Raw genomic sequence first — 26,130 nt, 5'->3', positions numbered from 1 at the left:
TTTTATTTTCATATCTTCAAAAATTACTGTACATTAATAATCAATCCATGTATCATTTCCCCTTTCCCCTCCTCCCCTTCCCCCAGACTTCGCAGAGCAAATACCGGGTATTATGACCAACAATCACAAGCTAAAGTATACAAAATATACATAACCTCCCACCTTTAAAAATTTAAAACTTTAGATCCCCTCCCAATAAAAATAAAGAGATAGGAAAGAATAATAAAAAGAAAAAAAGAAAAGAAGCAATACCAACTTCACATATTACTTCTTCTTACAGTCCATTTTTAAAATTAATCCATCTTCTCAAATTCAATTTTTTTTCCCACTTGTATATTCCTTCAAATTTCATAAGTCCATTTCTCAAATTACAGTCCATCTTCTCGAACTTAAATTTTCATCACTTATATATTTCTTCAGTTGCCATAACATTTAATGTCCGTTCTTCTTACAGTCCATTTTAAAAATTAGTCCATCTTCTAAAATTCAATTTTTTTTCAGCCACTTGTATATTCCTTCAAATTTCATAAGTCCATTTCTTAAATTACAATCCAGCTTCTCAAATTCAAACTTTCATCACCTATATATTTCTTCAATTGTCATAACATTTAATATCCAATCTTCCAATACTACTCAATTAAAACAAATAATCATTTAAACTACATCCACAATATAACAGCAAACAGTTAAAACCACCACATCCACATTATCTAAATTCATAAATTTCACCCTCCATCCGTCACAATTAAACAATATCATCCCATAGATTCACACCATACAAACAGCAAACAACAAAAGTCCTATAATTTATATCCCAAACAAACCAATTCCAAAAATCAACCATAATCATCATATTCACATCTCAAACATTCCTCCCCTCTCCCATTCCACCCTCCATTATCTCCAAACCAATCAACCCAGCATCCAACAACAAAGGACTCCCACTCCCCAAAACATCAACATAAAAATGTCTCTCCTTCATAACTGAACTAAGAAAATACTTTCTGCCTCCAAAACCCACCGACAAACCCATTGGAACCTCCCATCCAAAATACACCTGATGCTTCCCAAACTCATCCACCAAAAAAGCAAATCCCCCTCCCCTTCCCAACACCCTAGGAGGAATTTCCTCCATCACTTCTATATCTTGTCCCAATATTTGAAATCTACCTTCACAAAAGGCCTGCAAAATTTCATACCCAACCCTTTTAGTTGCAAAACAAATAACCACATCCCTCGGCACTCCACCCTGTCTTGCCCGCCAAGAATCAACACGACAAATTCCCCCAATACCAATCTCAAAATCTTCCGGCTCCACACCCTCCATCTGAGCAAAGGCCTGCGCAAAAATCTCTTTCAAATTTTCCCTCCCACTCTGCCCCAAACCCCCCACCCCCATAGCACACTCCACCGATCTACACTGCAATATTACTCCCTCTTCATCTGCCCCATCCACTCCTGCCTGCACATCTTCCATCCCACTATCCAAGTTCCAATTGCTTTGATTCTTTTGAACTTCCTCCCCTGCAACTCCAAATTAGCTCTACCAATCTCTGCAAGATCATCCTCCATCTGAATACAAGAGCCCAACATTTGCGCAATCGCATTCTCTACCATCCTCACCTCCCTCCTCCGCTCCTCCACCACTTCCCCAAAATCCAACATCTCCTTCTCTATCCCATCAAATCCCCGATCTACCTCTAAAAAACAACTCTCCAAAAACTCCTGCAAAAAACCTCCCAACTCCCCCCCGATCTCTTCTCCTAATTTCCGAATCCGAACCGAAGAAATTTCAAAGTTTTTAATGACTTTTGGCACTATTTGCTTAAAAGCCATTTTTTAAAAAAATATAACTTAATAACGGACCAAGAAAAAAAAAATTAGAAAAGAAAAATTCAAAAAACTTTTCTTCTAAATCACTATAATCCCAAAGAAGAAGAAAAAATATAAATCATAAAATTCTTGTTTCTTCCATTTAGTCAGTATCTTCCTATATATCTTCTATTTCGACACTAGCTGTTAGTAAGCATTTCTTTAACTTTCGTTTTCAGTACACACATTCCACAAAACCGCCATTTGCTTTCTTCTCTCCTTCTCTCCCTTCTCTCCTTCTCTCTTGTTGGGTTCTGCAACCCAACAAGAAAAACACAGACTTCAGAGGATAATTAGAACTGCAGAAAAAATAATTGCTACCAACTTGCCTTCCATTGAGGACCTGTATACTGCACGAATCAAGAAGAGGGCCGTGAAAATATTTGCAGATCCCTCGCATCCTGGACATAAACTGTTTCAACTCCTACCCTCAAAACGACGCTATAGAGCACTGCACACCAGAACAACTAGACACAAGAACAGTTTTTTCCCGAAGGCCATCACTCTGCTAAACAAATAATTCCCTCAACACTGTCAGACTATTTACTGAATCTGCAATACTATTAATCGTTTCATAGTTCCCATCACCAATCTCTTTCCACTTATGACTGTATGACTATAACTTGTTGCTGGCAATCCTTATGATTTATATTGATATATTGACCATCAATTGTGTTGTAAATGTTGTACCTTGATGAACGTATCTTTTCTTTTATGTACACTGAGAGCATATGCACCAAGACAAATTCCTTGTGTGTCCAATCACACTTGGCCAATAAAATTCTATTCTATTCTATTCTATTCTATTCTATTCTATTCTATTCTATTCTATTCTATTCTATCTTCGCAGCAAATATATCCTCAGGGGCTTGCAGTCTTCTTACAAACAAGTGCTAGAACTCCAGTTTCTGTTCCGTCCACGTTACAATCCATCATAAATCAATTCCTGCCGTGGAAATTGGACGCTTCATTTGTCTGCCATAAAGGCAGATGCCTCCCCCAGCCAGGAGCTTATCAGGCTATGGAAGGAGAACTCCCCGTAAGCCTCAGAAGCTTGTGTGACTATATTTGGGTGTCTCAACTTCAGCCTGAATGCTCATCTCTCCCTCTTTGCCCGAGGGAGAGAATTCCAAGCTGTCAGACCAACATTTACGATGTCCTGACAGCTCTACAGACTAGGGAGTTAGCAGCCTAATCAGAGCTGCTTCTCCATGAAGTGGAACCATACCGGAAGTCTCTTATTCAGTTTTTTAAAAGACAAAGCAACCGTGGCTGAATCGCTACACAGACTGCTAGCAAAAAACTCCCTGTGGATTTGGGGCAGGACTGAAGCAGCAGCTTTCAAAGCTGTCAAAAAGCTGTTGTCTAGTGACAGTCTGCTGATCCAATATAATGGAACTTTGCCTCTCGTCTTGGTTTGTGATGCTTCACCCTATGGAGTAGGGGCTGTTCTCAGCCACAAGTTGCCTAATGGGGCAGAAACCCCAACTGCTTACTTTTCCCGCACTTTATTGGGAGCAGAGAGGAACTATAGTCAATTAGATAGAGAAGCGTTAGCAATAATCTTGGGCGTTAAAAAAATTCACGAATATTTGTTTGGGCGGCGATTTGAAATTGTCACGGACCATCAGCCATTGTTGGGTTTGTTGGTGGGAGACCGCCCTATGCCAATTACACTGTCCCCCAGACTGGCCCGTTGGACTATATTCCTGGCATCATACTCTTACCACCTGACACACCGACCAGGCAAAGAATTGGGACATGCTGATGCTCTGAGCAGGTGTCCCTTGCCGGACACAATCCAAGACCCGACCCCGGGAACGCTGAGTTTACTAATTGATTCTTTGGACACTGGCCCTGTCACTTCTGCTGAAGTGGCTAAGGCGTCATCTAAAGACATTATTATCCACACTGTAATTGGCTGGGTGCAGAGGGGATGGCCCATTGCACCGGGCGGGGAATTTAAACAGTTTGCAACCAAACGTTCGGAATTGTCTGTACAAGGAGGATTTTTATTATGGGGTGATAGAGTGGTTATTCCTTTATGGTTAAAGGATAATCTATTGGATTTGTTGCATGTGGGGCATCTGGGGATTGTATGTATGAAAAGTCTAGCATGGAGTTATGTGTGGTGGCCCCAGATGGACAAAGACATCAGTGACCAGGTAGGCAAATGCCAGGCTTGCCAGGATTCTAGGCCATTACCCCCAACAGCCCCAGTGAGGGAATGGGAAAAACCCCAGGGACCGTGGTCTAGAATCCATATTGACTTTGCGGGCCCTTTTCATGGGCAAACGTTCTTAATTGTCGTAGATGCTTATTCCAAGTGGTTGGAAATAATATTGATGAAAACCACAACTGCTGAAGCAGTTATAAGGGTTTTGCGGAGACTATTTGTAACGCATGGATTGCCGGACACATTGGTGTCAGGCAATGGACCACAATTCATGGCCACTCAATTCGAAGGGTACTTGGCCAAATTGGGCATCCGCCATGCCCTCTCAGTGCCTTTCCATCCGGCCAGCAATGGCCTTGCAGAACGTTTTGTGAGAAGTGCCAAGGAAGCCCTATCAAGAATTAGCCCGGGGGACTGGCAAACCAAAATTGACACTTTCTTGGCTGTACAGCATGGGACACCTTGCATGGCCACTGGCCACAGCCCAGCGGAGCTACTAATGGGAAGGAGACTCCGATGCCCATTAGATAGGCTAAACCCGACTTATTCCCCTGATGGGTATTCAACAATGAGAGATAAAACAAGGCCATTTGCCACAGGGGACCCTGTTTTTGCCCATAAATATGGTGAAGGCTCCCTTTGGTTGGGGGGGACAATTCTAGGGATAACGGGTCCCAAATCATATTTAGTGGATATGGGAGATGGCAGGGTTTGGAAAAGGCACATAGATCAGTTCCAAAAAAGACTAGAAGCCAAAACAGATACCGAACAACCAGGCCCTGACTACCAAATGTTTACGCCAACAGCTAGCTCAAGCCCGAGGCAATCGGAGGACTTATCTGAAAATGACCAAGTCCAGCAACACCCCACGATCCCTCCAGAAACCGGTGGAGATGATCCTGATAGTAATCCAGGGCTGGAAGGCCAATTGGAGGAGCTGGGAGGAATGGAGATTCCCTCTGACCAGCTCAACTCCCCACCAGGGAATGAATTGCGAGGTCAGCCAGGATTAGGAGATGCCCCAGCTACCTGCTTGATTATGCTTGTAAATAATATGTAAATAGTTGACTAACTGTTTTCTGGGAGGGGAGGAGTGTTATGTATTTGAATTTTTGGAGGTAAAATTGGGCGGGAAAAAACACATTTCTGATTGGCTGGTGCCTCAGCCAAAAGACTATATAAAGAGGGCTGTTTGCCAATTGTTTTTGCTGGGGTTCTCACAATAAACTTAAGAGCTGTTGTCACAAATGACTGTCTCCTGCCTCCTCATTGCCCAAACTTAACAGGAACTGAGAATGTGCCTGCAGATGGCTGAAAGTGGAGTTTGGAGTCACTGGACTGTGAGCTGATTGGAGAATGTGACTTTGGAAGGAAGTTTCAAACTTTTGCTTTTTATTGGGTATAATTCCAGGGTTTGGTCAGAGCCAGAATTACACCAATACCTTGCCAATTTGATATGTTCCTAATAAAAAGACTTGGATGAAATATGGTTGCCTTTGCCTTTGCCTTTGCCTTTGCCTTTGCCTTTGCCTTTGCCTTTGCCTTTGCCTTTGCCTTTGCCTTTGCCTTTGCCTTTGCCTTTGATGAATGTGGTTATTCAATCAGGGAACATATTACTTGGAAGCTTGACAATTGGATCTTGGGCTAGCTGTCATCAATGGAGGACACTTAGAGCAAAAGCTTGTAAAGCAGTAAAGCTTCAATTTACTGCTTAAATGAAAGAATCATAGTTACCCAGGATCCCTAGCCCCATTAATTAAACTATATAAAGCTAAGGTTACCCCGTGCTCCTTCCAGGTGTGCCCATGTGGCCCATTTTGGAGGCAGGTAAGTGCAGGGTGTGCACAGAAGCTTGTGGAGGGTGAAAAACGGGCCTACCGGAAGTGCGGGAAGGCTGGAAATGGGCCCGTTTCTAGCCTCCAGATGGCCTCCGGAGCCTGGGAAGGCCATTTTCGCCCTCCTAGGGGCTCAAGAAAAGCTTCCGAAGCCTGGGGAGGGCAAAAGTGCCCTCCCTTGCCGTGGTGCAGGAGGCTGACTAGGCCAAGCCCACCCAGCAACCAGGCAGAGAACCCCTTGCTAAAATTTTTGAAGCCCACCCCTGTTAGTAAGGCGGGGAACTTGAAATGGCTAAACAAATACAAAATATTTTTCAAATAGACAGCTATTTAAAATTACAACTGCCAAAACATCTTAGGGAGATATTTATGCAAGTGAGATTCAAATAGCTTGACACAATGGTCAGATATGGGGGATTCTATTGTACATCCTATAATGGACATCTCTGCATTTTGCGCAGTGGCAGAGGTAGAAGACCTGGCTCACGTCCTACTTGATTGTTGTCTGTATAAAAGGGTGAAAGAAAGGTACCTTGGTCTATGTACTAAATAAATGACCCATTGGGATCCACATATCAAAACAACTTACCTTATGTGTGGTCAGAATCTGAAAATAACAATTAACACAGCACAATACTTAAACAAAATGGTTCGATTAAGATTGGCATATGTGGGATTGATTGGGGTAGATTGTAGGGCTGACACCGAAATATAATTTTATCATATTTTATTTTATTTTATAATATATTAAATTATTGTATTTTATCCAATTCCATTTTAAATTGTTTTTTTATCAGATTTTAGTAATAATTTATTTCTGGAACTCTGCACTTTGATATGGCCCAAGGGCTAATCAATAAAGTAAACTAACTAACTTAATGAGTTTCAATTAATGTCCTCCTGCCTTACAACCGAAATGAGCAGGCTCCATTACTGTCATAAGTTGAGGACTACCTGTAGAGAATTTTTTTCCCTTTAAATACTGAATTGTTTTCCATAACCCTGCAACAGAGGTGGGTTTCAGCAGGTTCTGACCAGTTTTGGAGAACTGGTAGTGGAAATTTTGACTAGTTTGGAGAACTGGTAAAAATCACCTCTAACTGGCCCTGCCCCCATCTATTCTCTGCCTCCCAACTGATCAAGAGGAAATGGGGATTTTGCATTATCCTTCCCCTGGAGTGGGGTGGGAATGGAGATTTTACAGTATCTTTCCCCTGCCACGCCCACCAAGCCACGTCCACAGAACCGGTAGTAAAAACTTTTGAAACCCACCACTGCTCTGCAACCTAATTTTCCCACAACTTCTTTTTAAACACGATTTTGTGATTTATTTCACTATTTAGAATCATTAATGTGTCCTATTCATGGAACTCCAATCAATGCCAAAACAGCGTAGGTTTTGGAGAAAGCTGTTTTCATTGCAAATGTCACTTACCTTGAACAGATTGTAAACATCAGCCTGACTTTGAAACCAGGGAGCTATCAAATGATTTCTGTGCCTTTCACTATTTGAAGGAAGACAAGGATAGGGCTCAAAATCTTCCAAATAAAAGTGAAATCCTCTTGCATTCATGGCTTCAAGGTAAGGGTAAGGAGACCTATACACCTGAAAGCAGAGAGAATTGGCATAAACAAAAGCAAACCAGAAGAAAGCAATGCTTAGAATTATAATCATAATATCCATAGAAGTCTGATTCCTGGTAGCATTTGCACATGATTCAGAATTAAGTAGCCATCTCATCAAAATTTCAAAACAGGATTACCCACCCACACATTTGTTTCCACATCGAAACATCCCTAGATATCTAAACAAATTTTTAAAAATGCAGTTCACTGTTCCAGCCACACAATTTAGCCAATTTTGAATGTATGTTTTTATTTTAGAAATTAAGATCTTAACTCTTACAGCAGTAAAGACATTAAAAATACATGAAAAATATTTGCAAAGACATTTTGAAAAGTGCAACTGTAACATCACTTTCCTTGATCAGGAGAGCTGCCTCTAGTTATTTTTTTAAACTTGTGTCAGAGACACTGAAGTGCTTCTAGATTGAAAGCTTCTAATTAATATTAAAATCAGATAATTGTCTCAAGTTGCTTATACAGTATACCTTTACTTTAGTTTGCACACACAGTCTCCTTTTTTTTTTTTTTTACCGCTCATGCATTAATGAGGAAAGGAACAGATGAAGAATTCATTGACCACAGGGAAGGGCTGCGTTTCCTTACCGATTCTGGTGTCAGAGTTTGGTTTGTCTGCAAAAGAACACTCTTGTCCACAGCATGGACGGAGCACAGAGCACCAGGGGCAGCTTCTATGTGCAGACTGACCTTTGCCCCTGGAAGCTCTTCCTGCTTAGAGAAGTCCAATGTCACCTATGGATGGGGATACAAGAGATAAATGATACAAGGAAACCTCCAAGAATGATAGATAATTTAGGATACCAGAAAAAGAGAATTAGTGTTATTTTTTCTTTGAGACTACATAAAATGTCAAAAATATGAAAATTTGAGCATTTTAGTTTCAAGTGAGGACTCTGGATTGATTTGTTCTAAATTAATTTGCTTTGTTCTAAATTAATTTGCTTTGTTCTAAATTAATTTGGCTAATTAATTTTCTTGGCTATCCATAATAATATCTATGCAACACAAGAACAAAACATTACAAAATACACCAAGATTTTGATTCCTAACCTCATGGAAATGTTAAACTTTAGTTTCTCTACCTACTTCCAGTCTGTACTAACAAGTCATGGGAATTCCTGTGGGATCCCCATCTATGGATCCATACCAGAAACAGTCAGGCTATACCTAGAAAGCAAACCCAAAACATAGGACAGCTATGTCCAACAACATATAACTGGTATTAGTGTCACCAACAGCACTTAATACTGAGTTCCCATTGCAAACCAGTAGTAAAGGTAAGTAGAACCCACCCCTGCTGCACACTAACCTTATGCTTGAAGCACTTGTTTATTGCAAATACAGCACTGTCAGCTGCTACCTCACCATCAGCAAACACAGTAAAGAACAGAAGACTGGCACTGGGTGCCAGGTCAGAGCTCGGGGTTAAAATGAGGGAGAAGTTGCCTTTGAGTGCTGGGTCAGGGGAAGAAAGGATGAGAAAGACAGGATTTAAGTTCATATAACGGGTAAATAATTTCTGCCAAATAGAAATAAAGCTGATATAGTATAGCAAGGACAGGGAACTTCCTGCCCAAGACTACTACTTCTGTGTCTCAAAATTAGGATGGAAACATTCTTCCTTTCTTACATCACAATGAAATAACCTATTTCTTCTGCCTGGACTTTTCTTCTTTGTGGTTCATTTCTTCTAGGTTCCTCCTGTTCCCTACTATATATACAGAAGAATGAAGTGAAGAAGTTAAGGCTCTTCCAAATAGTACTCTTCCATAGTACTATCCACAAATTCTTGAACTGGCAAAAATATATAATAGCATAAAATGTGCCTGCCTATTTTGTCTTTGTCATTTGTTATCTTCCCTTAATGAAGGTGAAAAAACAGGTATGATAGGATGGATTTCCACAACCTCTTCTCCTTTCCCACCAAGTATCACCTGCTAATGGGGAAAAAAAAACAAGTACTCACCCTACTTAGTAGGAGGGTGGGATTGAGTAAATGGAGACTGGAGACCTTGAATGCTGAGTTTAGGTGCCTGTTCAGCTACCTGATTACTAAATGGCAAATGCTAGGAGGGTGCATTTGCCATTCCATAAAATGGAAGGGATGTCTCTTAATGCTCCTCACCAACCATCTTCCACACCTGTTATCTGTCATGGCTATTTCTGAACATGAGACTAGTGCTTTTCTGAAAGAACAGAATGTGGGAGTCTTGTGTAATTATGTCAGTCCGTATTGCACCATAGATTTACTGTCACTTACTCTCTTTCAGGTCAATTGGAACCTGTTGCTGTCCACTGGAGACAATATTTCCTTCTGATACAACCTGCAGGGAAAAAGTGGCCCAAGTTCATGGATCACAATTCTATAAATTTCTATAAATACCACAGGGGCTTATTTAGCACATATTAAGTCATAAAGAAAATATTCATTACAACTTGCTGTGTCCTAAACAAGTTTTCAAGGTGAATCAGGACAATATGTCAGACATCTCTGGCATCTTTGCTACTTTGTCAAAATGATGCTGCAAGCTCTACCCTTTGTACATGCATACAGTGTCATAATGCATGTACAAAAGGTATAGTGCTTACAGAAACAATAAAATCCTGTGTTCATTGTTCTGCCCCTTCCTTTCCCTCCCCTGTAGATGCTGCTGAGAGGCTTGCTACCAGAAGAACAGAATTCTGTATAACTGTAGTTCTACAGCTTAAGGGGGATGTAAACCTTTGGGGAATTTGGACTGGAAGATTATAAATAAAGCAATAGTTCTTCTGGTAAACTTGTAATCAACAGGAGTCAAAAGGATTCTTTGCCTTTAGTTGACAATTTATACTTTTTATTATCACATCCTGTTGCCCTTTTCACAAATGTTTATGCTCACCAAGTAATAGAAATCTATGTAGTCAGCCGTGGGGCCCAGCTCTTTCCGGTCAAGGATGTAATCAACCAATATTTCCTGATTTTTTCCACAGGGCAGCTCTTCCTCCATATGCTGAATCTCAAGGAAACTATTACTCTCTGAGTAGAAAGGCTTCAGCCAAACAAAAGCATCATTATATAACATGCTGACATCACCATGAGTTACATTTGAGAGGGAATACCTACCCTGTAAAAAAAGCCACAGAATAGGTCAGCAACAGCTAAAAAAACTAGAATCAAAACTAACCTATAGCTTTGTGTAGTACTTAGCATAAACAGGTATCCTGGATCCAAACTAGAGATTTTCTGTATGTAATATGATTTTTTTTTATTTTTCCCACCATGTATAGCTCTTCTTCCCCCCCTGGTTCTCCTGAAATCTAAGAGTGGTTCAAGAGGCTATAGTTTTGTGTGTGTTTGTATGTATGTGTGTTTAAAAAGGGAGGAAAGAAAGAAAAACCAGGGAGAGAACTACTGCTTACCCGTAGAGCAACTGAAGTGTTTTTCCATGTTGTTGTGTCCAAGGTGAAATGAACTTCCCCATTCTCATCAGTGATGTATGAAATATGAGTTTCCACATCATCAATATCAACAGTAAGGTACACAGTCTGGTTCTTTAAGGGTATATCATTGACAGTGCATTTCATCTACAGGAATACAATGCCCTATTATTGTTGTAATGATAGTTAAGATATTGTATGGAATTCATGGAGCATTGCTCTATGATGTTTACAGGTTGTAAACATACTAGATTATTAAAATACTAGATTATTATTAAAAGGGGGCCTCTGGTGGCTCAACAGACTAAGCAGTCTGTTATTAACACAGCTGCTTGCAATTACTGCAAGTTCAAGTCCCACCAGGCCCAAGGTTGACTCAGCCTTCCATCCTTTATAAGGTAGGTAAAATGAGGACCCAGATTGTTGGGGGCAATAAAAGTTGACTTTGTATATAATATACAAATGGATGAAGATTATTGCTTAACACAATGTGAGCCGCCCTGAGTCTTCGGAGAAGGGCGGAATATAAATTCAAATAAAAAAAATGTCATATTCAGGTTATAAATCAGATTTAAAACTGTTTTTAATAGTTTACAATAAATTTCTAGCTAAAATATTATTTTTACTACTTAAAGTCCATACCATTTAACCAACCTGCACCCTCCGTAGGAAACAACATGCCAAAAGCACCAATCGCTTTCATTTGGAAAAAAGTAGTTTAATAAATTCTGGTTAAAGTGGCTAAAATTATTAAAAATAATAAATATAAACAAATACTTATAAAACAGAAATTTGTTGTGACCCAACACATATTCAGGTATATCCTGAATATACCTAAAAGTTAGCCCTGAAACATTATTGGAAACATCTTTTCTTCCCCAGCCTAGCAATTGAAATTGCAGCTTATAAGTGGGGGAAGTGCTGAACATATTGTTTTTCTGTTGCACACAGAACAGAAAGGAGTGTCACACAAAGAAAACTGCATTGACTAACCTTTCCAGTATATGGCATTCCGTGTTTAAAGAATGTGTCATGGTTTAAGAATTTTATTTGAACTACTCTGTTGACCACTGAGATAAGGCTATTTCCTGAGATGTTTACTCCTGCAGAGACAGAATACAGAAAAGAAAAGAAAAACCAAGCAGATATCTAAGTGCACCGTTGTTGTGTCTTGCCCGCCCTCAGAGCAGCCAGGGCCTTCTTACCTGCTCCCGAACACTGAGGAATGTATGCCTCCCGGCCCAAGTCCTGGCTCCATGCCCACACAAACTGCAGAAGAAGGAGCATCTCCCTGCCCCAGCCCTGACTCCATGCCCAGGCAAACGGAGCAGCTAGACCCCTCCCCCTCCTCCACAGCAGGTGAGCCTGAGGAGGGTTTACTCCCAAGAACAGCTGATTGGAGTGACCCTCGCATCAGAAGATTGGATAGGTGGAGGCAACAGAAGGAAGGGAGGGGCAGGCCTTAATGAGTGCTGAGTCATGGAGCCACACCCCATGGCCTATATAAAGGATCTACTTTCTGGCAGTCTCTGAGTCAGGCAAAAGTCGAACTTATCTTGCTGAAGTCACTTACTGGTCTCCTGCCTGCTCTGAGGACTTTGCTAGGACTTTGGGCAGAGCTGCAGAGGCAAGCCTGATTCGGATTTCCCTGACCCAGCCGTCAGCGGAGGAGTGGGACACGACAACCGTCAACATTTAATTTCTTATTGATCTTGTGTTTATTTGCTTATTTATTTCCCCAATTTCAGTCAGTGTTTCTCACGGCTGAATTTACATGCTCACTCTTCCTTCAACCAACAAAAAAATAAGTTGGAGGAAAGTTTCTGCCTCTCTTTCTTTCTCCAATGGGCAGCTGGTCCTTGACCTGATTCATCTTTGGGTTAGTCATTTAGGCAAGGCATGCCAAATACAGTAATTGGAGGATTGCTCTAGTTCTGCTATCTTCATGATTGGTTGATGGAAAATGAGACACCAATTATAGTGATATTGTAGGGAGTGGCAAGCTTAATTGTCTCACCTCTTTTTGCCTGGGCATCTACTCTTATAGTGTTATCTGCTCTGTGAAAGTTGTCTTGTGCCAATTAGAAAATCAAAGACATGCCTTTCCTTCAAATTGCCACATGTTGCTCATATTAACCCTGTTTGTAATGCTGCCTTGGATAAATCAGAAAAAGAATCCTCCTTTTTTGGTTCACTTGAAAACAGGTCTGCGGAGTCAACGGCAATGTGATTCCATCACCACTTTTGCAGAGACAATGAAGCTCTGTGAAGGCTGCATGCCTTCTAATCAATCAATCTACGGGACCGCCAGCTGCCACCACTTAGCTCTCATCGACCAGTACGCTTTCATAGGGAGGGCCTCCTTAGGGTGCCGTCGGCCACCCAATGTCGGCTGGCGGCCCCCAGAGGAAGAGTGTTCTCTGTGGGGGCTCCGGCCCTATGGAATGATCTACCTGTGGGACTACGTCTTCTCCCTGATCTTCGGACCTTCAAGCACGAGCTCAAAACCTTTTTCTTTCATCAAGCAAGGTTGGCCTAATGATTAATTTTAATATTGAGGGGTTTTAGTGGGTTTTTAAGGGGTTTTAATTTATTTATTAATTTTTATCCAGCAATTTTAACATACAGCTTATTGAATTAGATTTTTAATTGAATATTGTATTTTAAATTTTTTGATATCTGTGTTTTATTTGTGCTGTACACCACCCTGAGTCCTCGGAGAAGGGCGGTATAAAAATATGAAAAATAAATAAATAAATAAATTGCAGACAGTAGAAGAGGCTGGCTAGGGCTCCTGAGACATTTGTTAAGTGAGTTTTGCCCAATTTTATGACACTTCTTGCCACAGTTGTTAAGTGAATCACTGAAGTTAAGCTAGTAACACAGTTAAGTGAATCTGGCTTCCCCATTGACTATGCTTGTCAGGTTACAAAAAGGGATCACATGACCCTGGGACACTGCAACCATCATAAATATGAACCAGTTGGCAAGCATCTGAATTTTGATCATGTGACCATGGGGATGCTGCAACGGTCATAAATTTAAATTTGGAAGATGTGCGAAGCAGCCCAGTCACATGCATGCTTAGGGTCTCCTTCCAGTCCCAAGTCTATAGCTCCAATTATCCCGCCAGTTCCATATTTCTAAAAGAGCAGCCTGACTGATGGGTCACAGAGGTGAAAGAAAGGTTATGGGTGTAACGTCCAGTTTGGTGCAACCTCTACTCTATGTTTAGGACCAGGAAGTTGGGCTGCTTTTAACTAGAGTCCAGCACTCCATTCAGAAGAGTGTTGCAAAGGAATGATAGGTAGGACCAATGAGTGATCTTAGTCAGTAGATTGTGGAAATACTCCATAGAGCAGGCAAAATTACAAATCTCCTTCAGAGTAACAAAAGCAGTTAAAAAGTATGAGGATTTTTGATCCCAAATTAATCTGGCTCAACTTTACATCCATTTACTTTTCTTGTCTGTTGATCCCATACATTCAAAATGACTATCGCCCTGAGACTCCAATCAAGAAAAGCAGAAGAGTTTTGAGCTACAAAGTACAAACCAATCTTAATGAGATCATAACATTTGCGATAAGGCCTCCTTTGTTCCTCTCCTGGGAACACAGGATTCAGCCATAAAAAGTATGTTTCCCCAATAAACTTATTTTCCCAGATTGCAACATAAACTAAGCAGCAACTATGGCTTAGGCATGCTATTTGTTGAGCAGAAGAAGGCATCCCACCTGAAAGGCAGGGATCCAGTCACTGTGTGATGAAAACAATTAGGTGGATGACAATTCCATTTAGAACTTTTGGCTCTGGAACCTGCTTTTCATGCAAAATGAGAAGAAAGATTATACATTTGCTTTATACCTCTGCTCCCAGAGGAGTTTTGTTGTTTAAACGAAAGTAGGAGATTCTAGTATGTTGGTGGAGAAAAGCAAGAAAGGGAAGCACCTATTTAAAAATCTCTAGTAAAATTGGGAGACAGTCCCCTACAGCAGGGGGTACCAGAACTGAACTACTTATTCAAGATGCCAAAAGGTAGACAGCAAGCCCTAGTGGAGGCAAGTGTGTCTCCTGGCAGGTGCCTAAAATTGTGGCAGTTTCTTTGTATAAATTATGGGCTTGTGGTGAATAAGTTTAAGTTCTACATGTTATTTGGAAGACTACAACATGGCTTAAAGAAACAGAACCCAATGGTGGAAAATATTTTTTAAATACCATTTTTCTTTAGAATAGTACTGTAGAATGGAAGACAAAATCAAATCAGAATATTCAGTTAAATTTACATATCCAGATATAACATTGAATTTCCCATTTCCTTGTACCTGTTCCTTCCTCTTCCACTTCTGCATAAAGCTCAATAGTACTGATGTATTCTTTTTGAGATATTTTAATATCTGTTGTTTTAACAATAAAGGAAGCATATCCAGCTTTGTCTGTCTGAGAATAAAAAGAACAAAATTTATATGTATTAACAAGAATTCTTTAGCTATTGCATCAAAACAAGAGAGCTTTGTGTCACATGGTATCATTGTGATGTGTTGTGGATGATGCTACAGAATGAATGGGATAGCTATTGAAATTACAGTATTTGATCTGTACTTTGATCAATAGTTTTGGGAACTCCTTCTCTGCTTGGAAACTTATATTGCTGTTTTTTTCAGGGTTCAGTGCCTTCCCTTTTCTCATTTATTTATTATATAGGTAAAAATGGACATATGTCAAATACAATGATGATACTTCTGCTCAAATCCAGGGAGATAATGTACATATAAAATGGATTCCATAATCTGGATGGCACTTAAGGACCACGGAAAGGACTTCTAGGAGCAGAATTTTGAAGATGGACAACTACCTAGATTTGGTCTATTATTTTAGGGATAACCCCATGCCATATTACACTATTTTTAAAACTCCTAAGCTGCTCCTTTAAGCCATGTTTTACAGCATGCTTAAATTTAAACAGCACAGGTTTGTAAAAACAGATCACGTCAAACCACTCTTACCAAACACTGGAAAATAAAATAATAATAATAATAAGAACAACAACAACAACAACAACAACCACCATCACTAATGATGAGAAGGAATCAATGAAATTCCACACCGGATCAGTCATCGCCCGGGTTAATAAGGACACGTCAGATGCTATGGCTCCTGGACATCTGTCAAAAAAGGGGCTACAGGGCTCAATTGTTACTGCTAGAGAACCAGGGACTGCAACTGTGACTAAAACAAAAGTGCAAAACTTGGACAACTGAAGAAAACAGAGAAATCATCAAATATTATTACCAAGCAGAACCAACAGCCAGAGGATTTCAAAAAAGAATGATAAAACTGTGGAAGAAAAAACACTGGGAAAGTGACATAACTGAACAAAGATTAATGGATCAAAAACGTTTCATCATCCATAATAAAGTTTTCATAGATGTGGAAATGCAACATCTAGAAATATTGGCTAAAAAAACAACAACAGGTAATGAAGAACAGGCTGAAGAAACTGTTCCAACACCTGAACAAACTGACCAACCAGTGGAAGAAACCAACATACAGGATGAAAATCCTCTTGTGCAACAACTCAAAAGTGTAGAGCTAAGTGGTATAGCAAAAATGCTGAAAGAAAAGATTGAAAACCACATCAAAGAAAAGATAGAAAGAAAAAGACTACCTACCATTTGCAAAGTATATAGCAAATGAGTGAAAGATCTACTAACTGCCATGAACAGCATTTTAACGTCCATCCCATCCAGCACACCATATAAAACCAACCAACTAAGGTATAGCACAGCTGCCATTATAACTGCAGAACTGGGTTATAAAATGCCAAAAAAGAGACACCAAAGTGGAAAATTCGACTTGAAAATAAAATAAAAAAATTACGAGGAGATATCAGCAATCTGAAGTACTTGAAAGAAGGAAAACTAAATAACAAAAAGCTGAAAAATAGTTTACACAATAAATACAACCTGGAGGAAAAAACAATAACAGAAATCATGGAAGAACTAAAACAAAGTGTAATAGCAACAGCAAAGAAAATTGAAAGATACGAAATATGAATTAAACAATATCTTGAAAATGTCCACTTCAGAAGAAACCAACATTCTTCTAGCAGTCCCTTGATGAAAATCGAGTACAAACTAATGTTCATCCATGTAAAGAAAAAACTTTGAACTTTTGGAAAGAACTGTGGGAAAACCCAGTAGAACACAACAAAACTGCCTCCTGGATCAAAGATATTCAACAACAGACAATACAAAACAAAATGGAAAATATTGTAATAACAACTGTCGTGGTTGCAAAACAAGCAAAGGAGATCAAGAATTGGAGTGCACCTGGTCTAGATGAACTGCGTGGATACTGGCTAAAACACCTGACCAGCCTCCATCATTGCATGGCCAATCAATTTGATCAAATGCTTCAAATTGTGACAGGCAAAGAGCTGGTCGAACATCCCTGATAATAAAAGATCCAGAAAAGGGCACAGAGCCAAGCAACTATTGCCCAATTACTTGTCTGCCAACAACATCCAATCTTTTTAGAAGAATACTGGCAAATTCCGTATTCAATCATCTGATGAAAAACAGTTTGTATCCAGTAGAACAAAAAGGAAATTATAAAAAATCAAGAGGAACAAAAGATCAGCTGCTCATTGACAAAATGGTACTAAAAAATGCAAAATGAAGAAAAACAAATTTAAATATGGCATGGATTGATTACAAGAAGGCATTTGACTCATTACCCCATAGCTGGATTAACACCTGTCTGGAAAACTTTGGAATCAGAAAAAATATTTGTACATTTTTGAAATGTACAAACACCCCTCTCATTTGCCTTTCCTTTTAAACTCCAGTAGCACCTGTGTCTTGTAAAGAGGATTGGGTCCCTTTCCTCCCTTGTAAGCCATGCAACCCACATTACTCTTTTCTCAGTTCCTCCCTGCACAGCCTAGGATGAGGATCTTCATCTGAACCCCCTCTCCCTTGTTCTACCTCTTCCCTGCTCTGCCCAGTCTGACTTTGCTCTTCCACAGTTTTTTCCACAGCCAATGGATCCACTCTCTCACTCTCTGTCAGCCGTTCTTCTTCCCCTTTGGATTCAGACTCTGCCAGGGGCATGACAGCAGGTGAGGATGTGTTCTGTCCCCCTCCGCAGTCCGGGAGTCATGAGCGATGACTTAATTTATTTATTTATTTATTTATTTTATTTAATTTTTATACCGCCCTTCTCCCGAAGGACTCAGGGCGGTGTACAGGCAAAAAATAAAACAATACAATATACAGATTAAAATACCATTTTAAAACTTATTAAATTAGCCTGAGATTAAAAATTTCCATACTAAAAACCCCATTTAAAATTAATAAAATTTCCCCGTAAAACTAATTTAAGCCAGCCCCGCGCGGATAAAAAGATGTGTTTTTAGTTCGCGACGAAATGTCCGAAGGTCAGGTATTTGACGTAAACCCGGGGGAAGCTCATTCCAGAGTGTGGGCGCCTCCACAGAGAAGGCCCTTCCCCTGGGGGCCGCCAGCCGGCATTGTTTGGCGGACGGCACCCTGAGAAGTCCCTCTCTATGGGAGCGTACGGGTCGGTGGGAGGCGTGTGGTAGCAGCAGGCGGTCCCGTAAGTACCCAGGTCCTAAGCCATGGAGCGCTTTAAAGGTCATAACCAACACCTTAAAGTGCACTTGGAAAGCCACAGGCAGCCAGTGCAGCCTGTGCAGGATCGGTGTTACATGGGAGCTACGTGTAGCTCCCTCTATAACCCGCGCAGCTGCATTCTGGACTAACTGAAGCCGCCGAGCGCACTTCAAGGGGAGCCCCATGTAGAGAGCATTACAGTAATCCAAGCGAGAGGTAACGAGCGCATGAGTGACCGTGCATAAGGCATCCCGATCAAGGAAGGGGCGCAACTGCCGGACCAGGCGGACCTGGTGGAAGGCCCCCCTGGAGACGGCCGTCAAATGATCTTCAAACGACAGCCGATCATCCAGGAGGACACCTAAGTTGCGCACCCTATCCTTTGGGGCCAATAACTCGCCTCCGACAGCCAGCCGCGGCTGCAGCTGACTGAATCGGGGTGCCAGCATCCACAGCCACTCCGTCTTGGAGGGATTAAGCTTGAGCCTGTTTCTCCCCATCCAGACCCGTACAGCTTCCAAGCACCGGGACAGCACTTCAACAACTTCATTGGGGTGGTCCGGGGTGGAAAAGTACAGCTGGGTGTCATCAGCGTACTGCTGGTATCTCACCCTGAAACCACTGATGATCTCACCCAACGGCTTCATGTAGATGTTGAACAGAAGGGGCGAGAGAATCGACCCCTGAGGGACTCCACAAGTGAGGCCCCTCGCGGTCGACCTCTGCCCCCCTGTCAACACTGTCTGCGACCGGTCGGAGAGATAGGAGGAGAACCACCGATATACGGTGCCTCCCACTCCCAATCCCCCCAACCGGCGCAGCAAGATACCATGGTCGATGGTATCGAACGCCGCTGAGAGGTCTAATAGGACCAGGGCAGAGGAATAACCCCTGTCCCGAGCCCTCCAGAGATCATCCACCAATGCGACCAAAGCTGTCTCCGTGCTGTATCCGGGTCGGAAGCCGGACTGGAACGGGTCTAGATAGACGTCTTCATCCAGGTATTGGGGTAGCTGTCGCGCCACGGCACTCTCTACAACCTTCGCAACAAAGCGAAGGTTGGAGACTGGACGATAATTACCCAAAACAGCTGGGTCCAGGGAGGGCTTCTTGAGGAGGGGTCTCACCACTGCCTCTTTCAAAGCGGCAGGGAAAACCCCTTCCAACAAAGAAGCGTTGATAATTCTCTGGAGCCAGCCTCGTGTCACCTCCTGAGTGGCCAGTACCAGCCAGGAAGGGCACGGGTCCAGTAAACATGTCGTGCCGTGAAGCCTCCCCAACAACCTGTCCACGTCCTCAGGAGCCACAGGGTCAAACTCATCCCAAATGGACTCAACAAGACGTGCCTCCTCTCCCTCGCTTGGATCATCCCAAATTCGATCCAGACCGTCCCTCAGCTGAGCGATTTTATCGTATAGATAACCGCTAAACTCCTCGGCTCGTCCCTGCAAAGGGTCATCCCGCACCTCCTGATGTAGGAGAGAGCGGGTGACCCGAAACAGGGCGGCCGGGCGGTTATCTGCCGACGCAATGAGGGTGGAGGCGTAGGAATGCCTCGCTTCCCTTATTGCCACTAGGTAGGTCCTAGAATAGGACCTAACTAGCGTCCGATCAGTTTCGGAGCGACTGGACCTCCAGGTGCTCTCCAGGCATCTTCTCCGGCGTTTCATCTCCCTCAGCCCCTCGGAGAACCAAGGGGCCGGTCGAGATCTACGCCGGGTCAGAGGCCGCAAAGGCGCGACACGGTCCAAGGCCCCGGCCATGGCCTGTTCCCAGGCCACGACCAGTTCCACAGTCGTGCCGTGGGCCAGTTCCTCAGGGAATGGCCCAAGCTCCGTCAGGAACCTCTCGGGGTCCATCAGGCGCCTGGGACGGAACCACCGTATAGGTTCCGTCTCCCTGCGGTGGTGAATGGCGGTTCGGAAGTCTTAGCCGGCAACTATCAGCTCTGGCATCAAACTAACGAGCGTCTGCCAAGTGTCTCTGTTATCTCGCTTGATGCCAATGAGTCAGCCAGGAAACCAGGAACAAACAGGACTTCAGCTCTAATTCTCCTTCTAAGCAGTTGATTTGCTTGCCACGAAGTGGTATAGCAGCCCTTGCTGCTTTTATATCCTGTGGGGTGTGGCTCCATGACTCAGCACTTCCTAAGCCTGCCCCACCTTTGCTTCTGTTGTTCCTGCCTCTCCTGCCTACGAAACCTAGGGTCCAGCCAGGCCATCAGCTAGGTCTGGAGGCATGGCCTGGGGAGGAAAGAGTCAGGGGATGGAGGCCTCATTATCTCCTCCACCTGGCCTGCCTCTGGCTCCTGGAGCTGAGCTAGGGAAGCCGGTGCTCCAGAGGTAAGTCCTGATGGCTCTTCCCCCTCACTTCCAGAGTCACTTTCTGGCAGGGGGCCCGGATCGGGGGGTGCAGACACAACAGGATGCAAAAGGAGTGGAAAAAGGAGTGGCATCCACCAAGATGCAGATGTCCAGCAGCAGGGACTCCACAGCTGGCTGTCCAAGAAACAGGCATGGTGGTGGCAGCACTGGCACCAGCAGCAGGCAGAGTGGTGGGGGAGACATGTGATGCAGACCACCAGATGTGCCTACTCCATCTCATGTGGAGTACAGGGCAGATGGCTGCCCAGCGCATCCAGCAAGCCTCTCCCCTGTGCCTCTGCCTTCAGCTACTGCTGCTGCTGTGGGCAAAAACAAGGTGAGGAGGGTGTGGGGTGGCTGCTGCCTACTCCGTCCTGTCTCATTTGGCTTGTGGTTGAAAAGTAGGTCATTGCTGGTCCCCTCATGGGTCTGGCATCACCCTTGACCCCCTCATGGGTCTGGCATCACCAAGGCCATCCATTAGGCCTCTGCTGTCGCTACCCAGAGCATCAGGCCTGGAGGAAGCTCGATTCACATCGGCGCTATGGCTGCCCAAGCCCAGCCAGGATCACATGTCTTCACCCTCATCTCTGCTGGACCTGGGCAGCCAGGGCACCAATGGGGATCTGGCTTTCCCCACTTATGGTGGCTATCTTTTGCCTGCTGGGCCTGGTTGTGCTTTACCACCTCTACTCAGCCTTTCTAACTGGCTGCTTTGCCTCCTTTGGGCTGAGCAAGTCCGCTGAGCAGGAGTTGCCACCCAGGAGCTACCAGGGGTAGAGACCCCCGATGATGTGCCTCCTTCACCAGGGTTGCTCAGCAGGGAGATCCAAGCCCGTCCCTGCTCTGGCCTACGAGGCAGCATCTTCAGAGCACTTTCGGGATGCTGCTCGACTGATGCAGCTTCTTCAGACAGAGCTCCTGAGGCTGTGGTCCCTTCCCTGGATTGAAGGCAGCTTTCTGTCTTGCAGTCCCTTCACCACATCTCCATTCCAAGAAATTAATGTGAAATTGCATTAAAAAATAATAGAAGATGAAGATGAAGACATATGTATAATGGGGGATTTCAGTACGATTGTAGATAATGAATTGGATTACAAATCCACAAAAGTGAACAAGAAATTAATACTCTTCCAAAAACATTTTTTATAATGATAGATGAATTAAGTTTGCAAGATGCATGGAGACAAAGATACCCAAAAGAAAAGCAGAACACATTTTATTCAAATAGGCACTTGTCATGGTCAAGAATAGATATGATGTGGATGTCAACAGAATTAATATCTAAAATACAAAAGACTGATATAGAAACAGGTACATTGTCAGATTACAATCCAATAATATGGAAGGGATGCAAGAAAAAAAAATGAGATGGCCATTAAATCAAAAATTATTAAGTGAAAAGAGTTTTCAACAATAATGGAAATAGTGGAAATAATGGAAATGACTTTTTTCTTTAAAGAGAACAGGAAAGAAGATACATCACTACAAAATGTGTGGAACACTAACAAAGCATATATTAGAAGATTGACAATAACATATTTAGGAAAATGGAATAAGCAAAATAAACAAATGCATAAGAAATTAGAGGAGTACAAGAAGTTAGAGATGGAGTTACAGAAAAATCCACAAGATAAAAAGATTAAGAATCTGACGGACGTGAAAAAACACAAGTTGAATTTAATGGAAAATGAAGAGTTGGCAAACAAAATAAAATCTACAAAGCAAAACTTTTTTGAAAATGCAAATAAACCAGGACGGTGGCTAGCATATAAAATGAAAAAAGAGCAAGAAAAGAAGCAAATAAATCAATTATTAGATGGAAATGTATGTTACAAAAGATGGAAATGTATGTTACAAAAATGAGGAAAAGAAAAGAATAATTGAGAAATATTATAATGGACTGTATAAACAAGAGATAGTTGCAGAGGAAAAGATAGAACAGTACTTAGAAAAAGCCAAAATACCTAAGATTCCAGAAAATTTTAAAAAAATGTTAGAAGAAAGAATATCAATGAAGAAATTCGTAGAGGGAATTAAAAGACAAAAGAATGGGAAAACACCAGGTCTGGATAGATTACCAGTAGAGGTATATAAAATGCTACAAGATGTATTAAGTAATGTGATGCTGCAGGTATTTAATGAATTACTATTAAAAGCCAAGATTCCGGACTCATGGATGGAGGCATATATAACCTTGATACCAAAAGAAGAGTTGGATTTACAACAAGTAAAGAATTATAGGCCGATATCCCTACTAAATGTGGATTATAAAATTTTTGCATCAATTATGGCTGAAAGATTGAAAAAACTTGTCCGCCTCCGCTTTAATTAAGTGCATTTCTCCTACTAAACTGTTTTACTGTTTTATTACCTTGTTAAAAGTTTGCTCTACTGAGTGTCTTACATGATTAATGGAGGAGGGGGGAGGTTTTTACTGTTCCCAGCGTTCGGCTGACATTGCATGTGTGGGGGAGGGAGTTAGCCTTTTGAACAGAAGTTTGAATTGTTTTGGTACGTGAATGTAATGGCAGATGCTGGCCTCACATTCCATCCTGAAGATTGACAGAGGGAGAATATCGGAAGTGAAACGACACATGGCCAAGGAGGGAGACAACATTGGATAATTTACTGTATGACCTCTAGTAGAGGGAGGGTTCAGGAGAGGATATTACTCTGTGGTTTCGATTTACTTCCAGTTCTGGCTTAGCTTGAATCATTATCAGACTTACTTAGTAAAAATTACCAATTTCTTCAAAATGATGGAGTTGGGTCTTTATTTTCTTAAGTACTGATCTGAGGCGAGCTGACAAAACTATTAAATGAGTTTATACATATGGACCAAAATGATTTCTTACCAAAAAGGCAGATTAGAGACAATATGTGGATTATATTAAACACTTTGAAATATTATGAAGCATATTCAGAGAAGCAAATAGTGTTGCTATTTTTAGATGCAAAGAAAGCGTTTGATAATGTGAATTGGCAATTTATAATAATAAGTTAAAAATGATGGACATATTTATAAATATATTAAAACTATATACAAAGATTAATCAGCAAAGTTGATGGTAAGTGGTGAAATGACAGGAAAAGTGGATATTAGAAAAGGAACAAGACAGGGTTGCCTGTTATCTCCACTATTATTTATCTTGACACTAGAGCTTTTAAATAGAAAAGTGAGACAGGATAGGATATAAAAGGAATGAAAATTTTAAAAAAGGAATATGAATTGCAAGAATTTGCAGATAATTTGGAGTTTATTATGGAATATCCAATACAGACAGTTTTAAAGCTGCTTGAGCAAATAGAAAAATATGGAGAAAAATCCAAAAATATGGATTGAAAATTAAAAAAAAAATATTTTTACTAATATTTTTGTAATAGAGAAAATAAAAAAGGAAATAATGGAAAACTGGACATTCAAATAATGAAGAAAATGAAATATTTGGGTATTCATTTGATATTAAGATGTGTAACTATCAAGGAAGATAATTACTATAAATTGAAAAAACAAATTGAAACAGACTTGGAGAAATGGAGGAATCTGCAACTATTATTAATGGGAAGAATAGCATTAATAAAGATGAATATATTAACAAAACTGTTCTTTCTCTTTCAAACAATACCAATAAAATTGGAGAAAAAGTACTTTGAAAATTTGAAGAGAATAATATGGAAATATGTGTGGCAAGGAAAAAAGCAAGAATTAATATAAAAATGCTACAAGATGCAAGAACTAGAGGTGGGTTTGGACTACTGAACTGGGAACTATATTACCAAGTGGCAGCATTAACGTAGATTAAGGAATGGATTTTATTGAGAAACACAAGACTATTAATGTTGGAGGGACATGATTTACAACTAGGTTGGCATGCTTTCCTATGGTATGGGAAACAAAGGATACATGGATATTTCCAGAGACATTATGTAAGAAATGGTTTGTTATTAGTTGGGAGAGAGTGAAAAAAAACATTATTTGAACATACGTGGCTTTCAACAATAGAAGCTTTGACATATCCAAATATTGTAAATATGGGGAATTTTGTTAGATACAAGGATATTTTAACAGAATGGGGAGAATTGAAACAAAAGCAAGAGTTAGAAAAAGAAAGGATTGAGATAGATTGGTATACAAGATTGCAAATACAATCAAGATTTGAAGCAGACCATAGACAGAATGGTTTTAATTTGGGGAAATCAGAGTTGGATGAGATACTGACAGGAAAAGATGAAAAAATGATTAAGAAATTATATAATTATCTATAGCAAATTGAATTAGAAGATGAAGAAGTAAAAGAAACAATGATAGCATGGGCAAAAAACTTTGGTTATACTATTGAATTGGAGAAATGGCACCAATTATAGGAGAGAAATTACAAATTAACAATGGCAACAGCATATAAAGAAAACTTTATAAGATGTTTTATAGATGGCATATGCCACCAGAAAGATTAGCTAAAATATTCAAAGATAAATCAGCTAAATGTTGGAAATGTCATCAACTGCCAGGATCATATTACCATATGTGGTGGACATGTAAAGAAACAAAGAATTATTGGGTTAAAATACAGATATGGTTAGAGGAAATACTACAGTAATGAATACAGCTAAGACCAGAGATATTCTTATTAGGAATACTGCTGTAGAAATATAATAAAGAAGATATATATTTGATTATTCACATAATAACAGTGGTTAGAATAGTATTTGCAAAAAACTGGAAAGCAGACAAAATCCTGTCGGAAGGAGAGATAATAAATAAAATTTTAGAATGAAATGAATAGATTAACATTGAGAATAAAAGATAAAGAGGAATCAATGTATTTCAAGACATGGGGAAGTTTTTATGATTGGTTAGAAAAGAAATATAAATAAAGATAAATAAATGAAGTGGATAGGGAAAAGACAAATAAGAGAAAGGCCTGTTATTAAGGCCTGTTATTAAGAACACAAAGCCTGCAATTACTGCAGGTTCGAGCCCGGCCCAAGGTTGACTCAGCCTTCCATCCTTTATAAGGTAGGTAAAATGAGGACCCAGATTGTTGGGGGGGCAATAAGTTGACTTTGTAAAAAATATACAAATAGAATGAGACTATTGCCCTATACATTGTAAGCCGCCCTGAGTCTTCGGAGAAGGGCGGGGTATAAATGTAAACAAAAAAAAAAAAAAAGAAAAGACAATAAAA

The 26,130-nt window shown here is 41.0% G+C and overlaps 1 protein-coding gene across 1 annotated transcript in view; it reads right to left on the bottom strand.

Annotated features, from left to right (window-relative positions):
- The window catches only part of LOC131190652 (alpha-2-macroglobulin-like protein 1), a 205,144-nt gene that overhangs the window by 123,088 nt on the left and 55,926 nt on the right, over positions 1 to 26,130 (bottom strand). Inside the window, exons 9-16 of the mRNA XM_058167999.1 lie at positions 15,267 to 15,381; positions 11,938 to 12,047; positions 10,927 to 11,091; positions 10,407 to 10,631; positions 9,788 to 9,851; positions 8,837 to 8,982; positions 8,113 to 8,259; positions 7,319 to 7,489 (exon numbers count right to left, since the gene is read on the bottom strand). Of these exons, the coding sequence (XP_058023982.1) occupies positions 7,319 to 7,489; positions 8,113 to 8,259; positions 8,837 to 8,982; positions 9,788 to 9,851; positions 10,407 to 10,631; positions 10,927 to 11,091; positions 11,938 to 12,047; positions 15,267 to 15,381 (1,143 nt within the window). The remainder of the gene's footprint in view (positions 1 to 7,318; positions 7,490 to 8,112; positions 8,260 to 8,836; positions 8,983 to 9,787; positions 9,852 to 10,406; positions 10,632 to 10,926; positions 11,092 to 11,937; positions 12,048 to 15,266; positions 15,382 to 26,130) is intronic.

The sequence above is a fragment of the Ahaetulla prasina genome, chromosome 2, assembly GCF_028640845.1.
Source record: "Ahaetulla prasina isolate Xishuangbanna chromosome 2, ASM2864084v1, whole genome shotgun sequence".
NCBI lineage: Eukaryota > Metazoa > Chordata > Lepidosauria > Squamata > Colubridae > Ahaetulla > Ahaetulla prasina.
The sequence above is the reverse complement of the archived record's forward strand: the minus strand, read 5'-3'. Positions and strand labels throughout refer to the sequence as shown.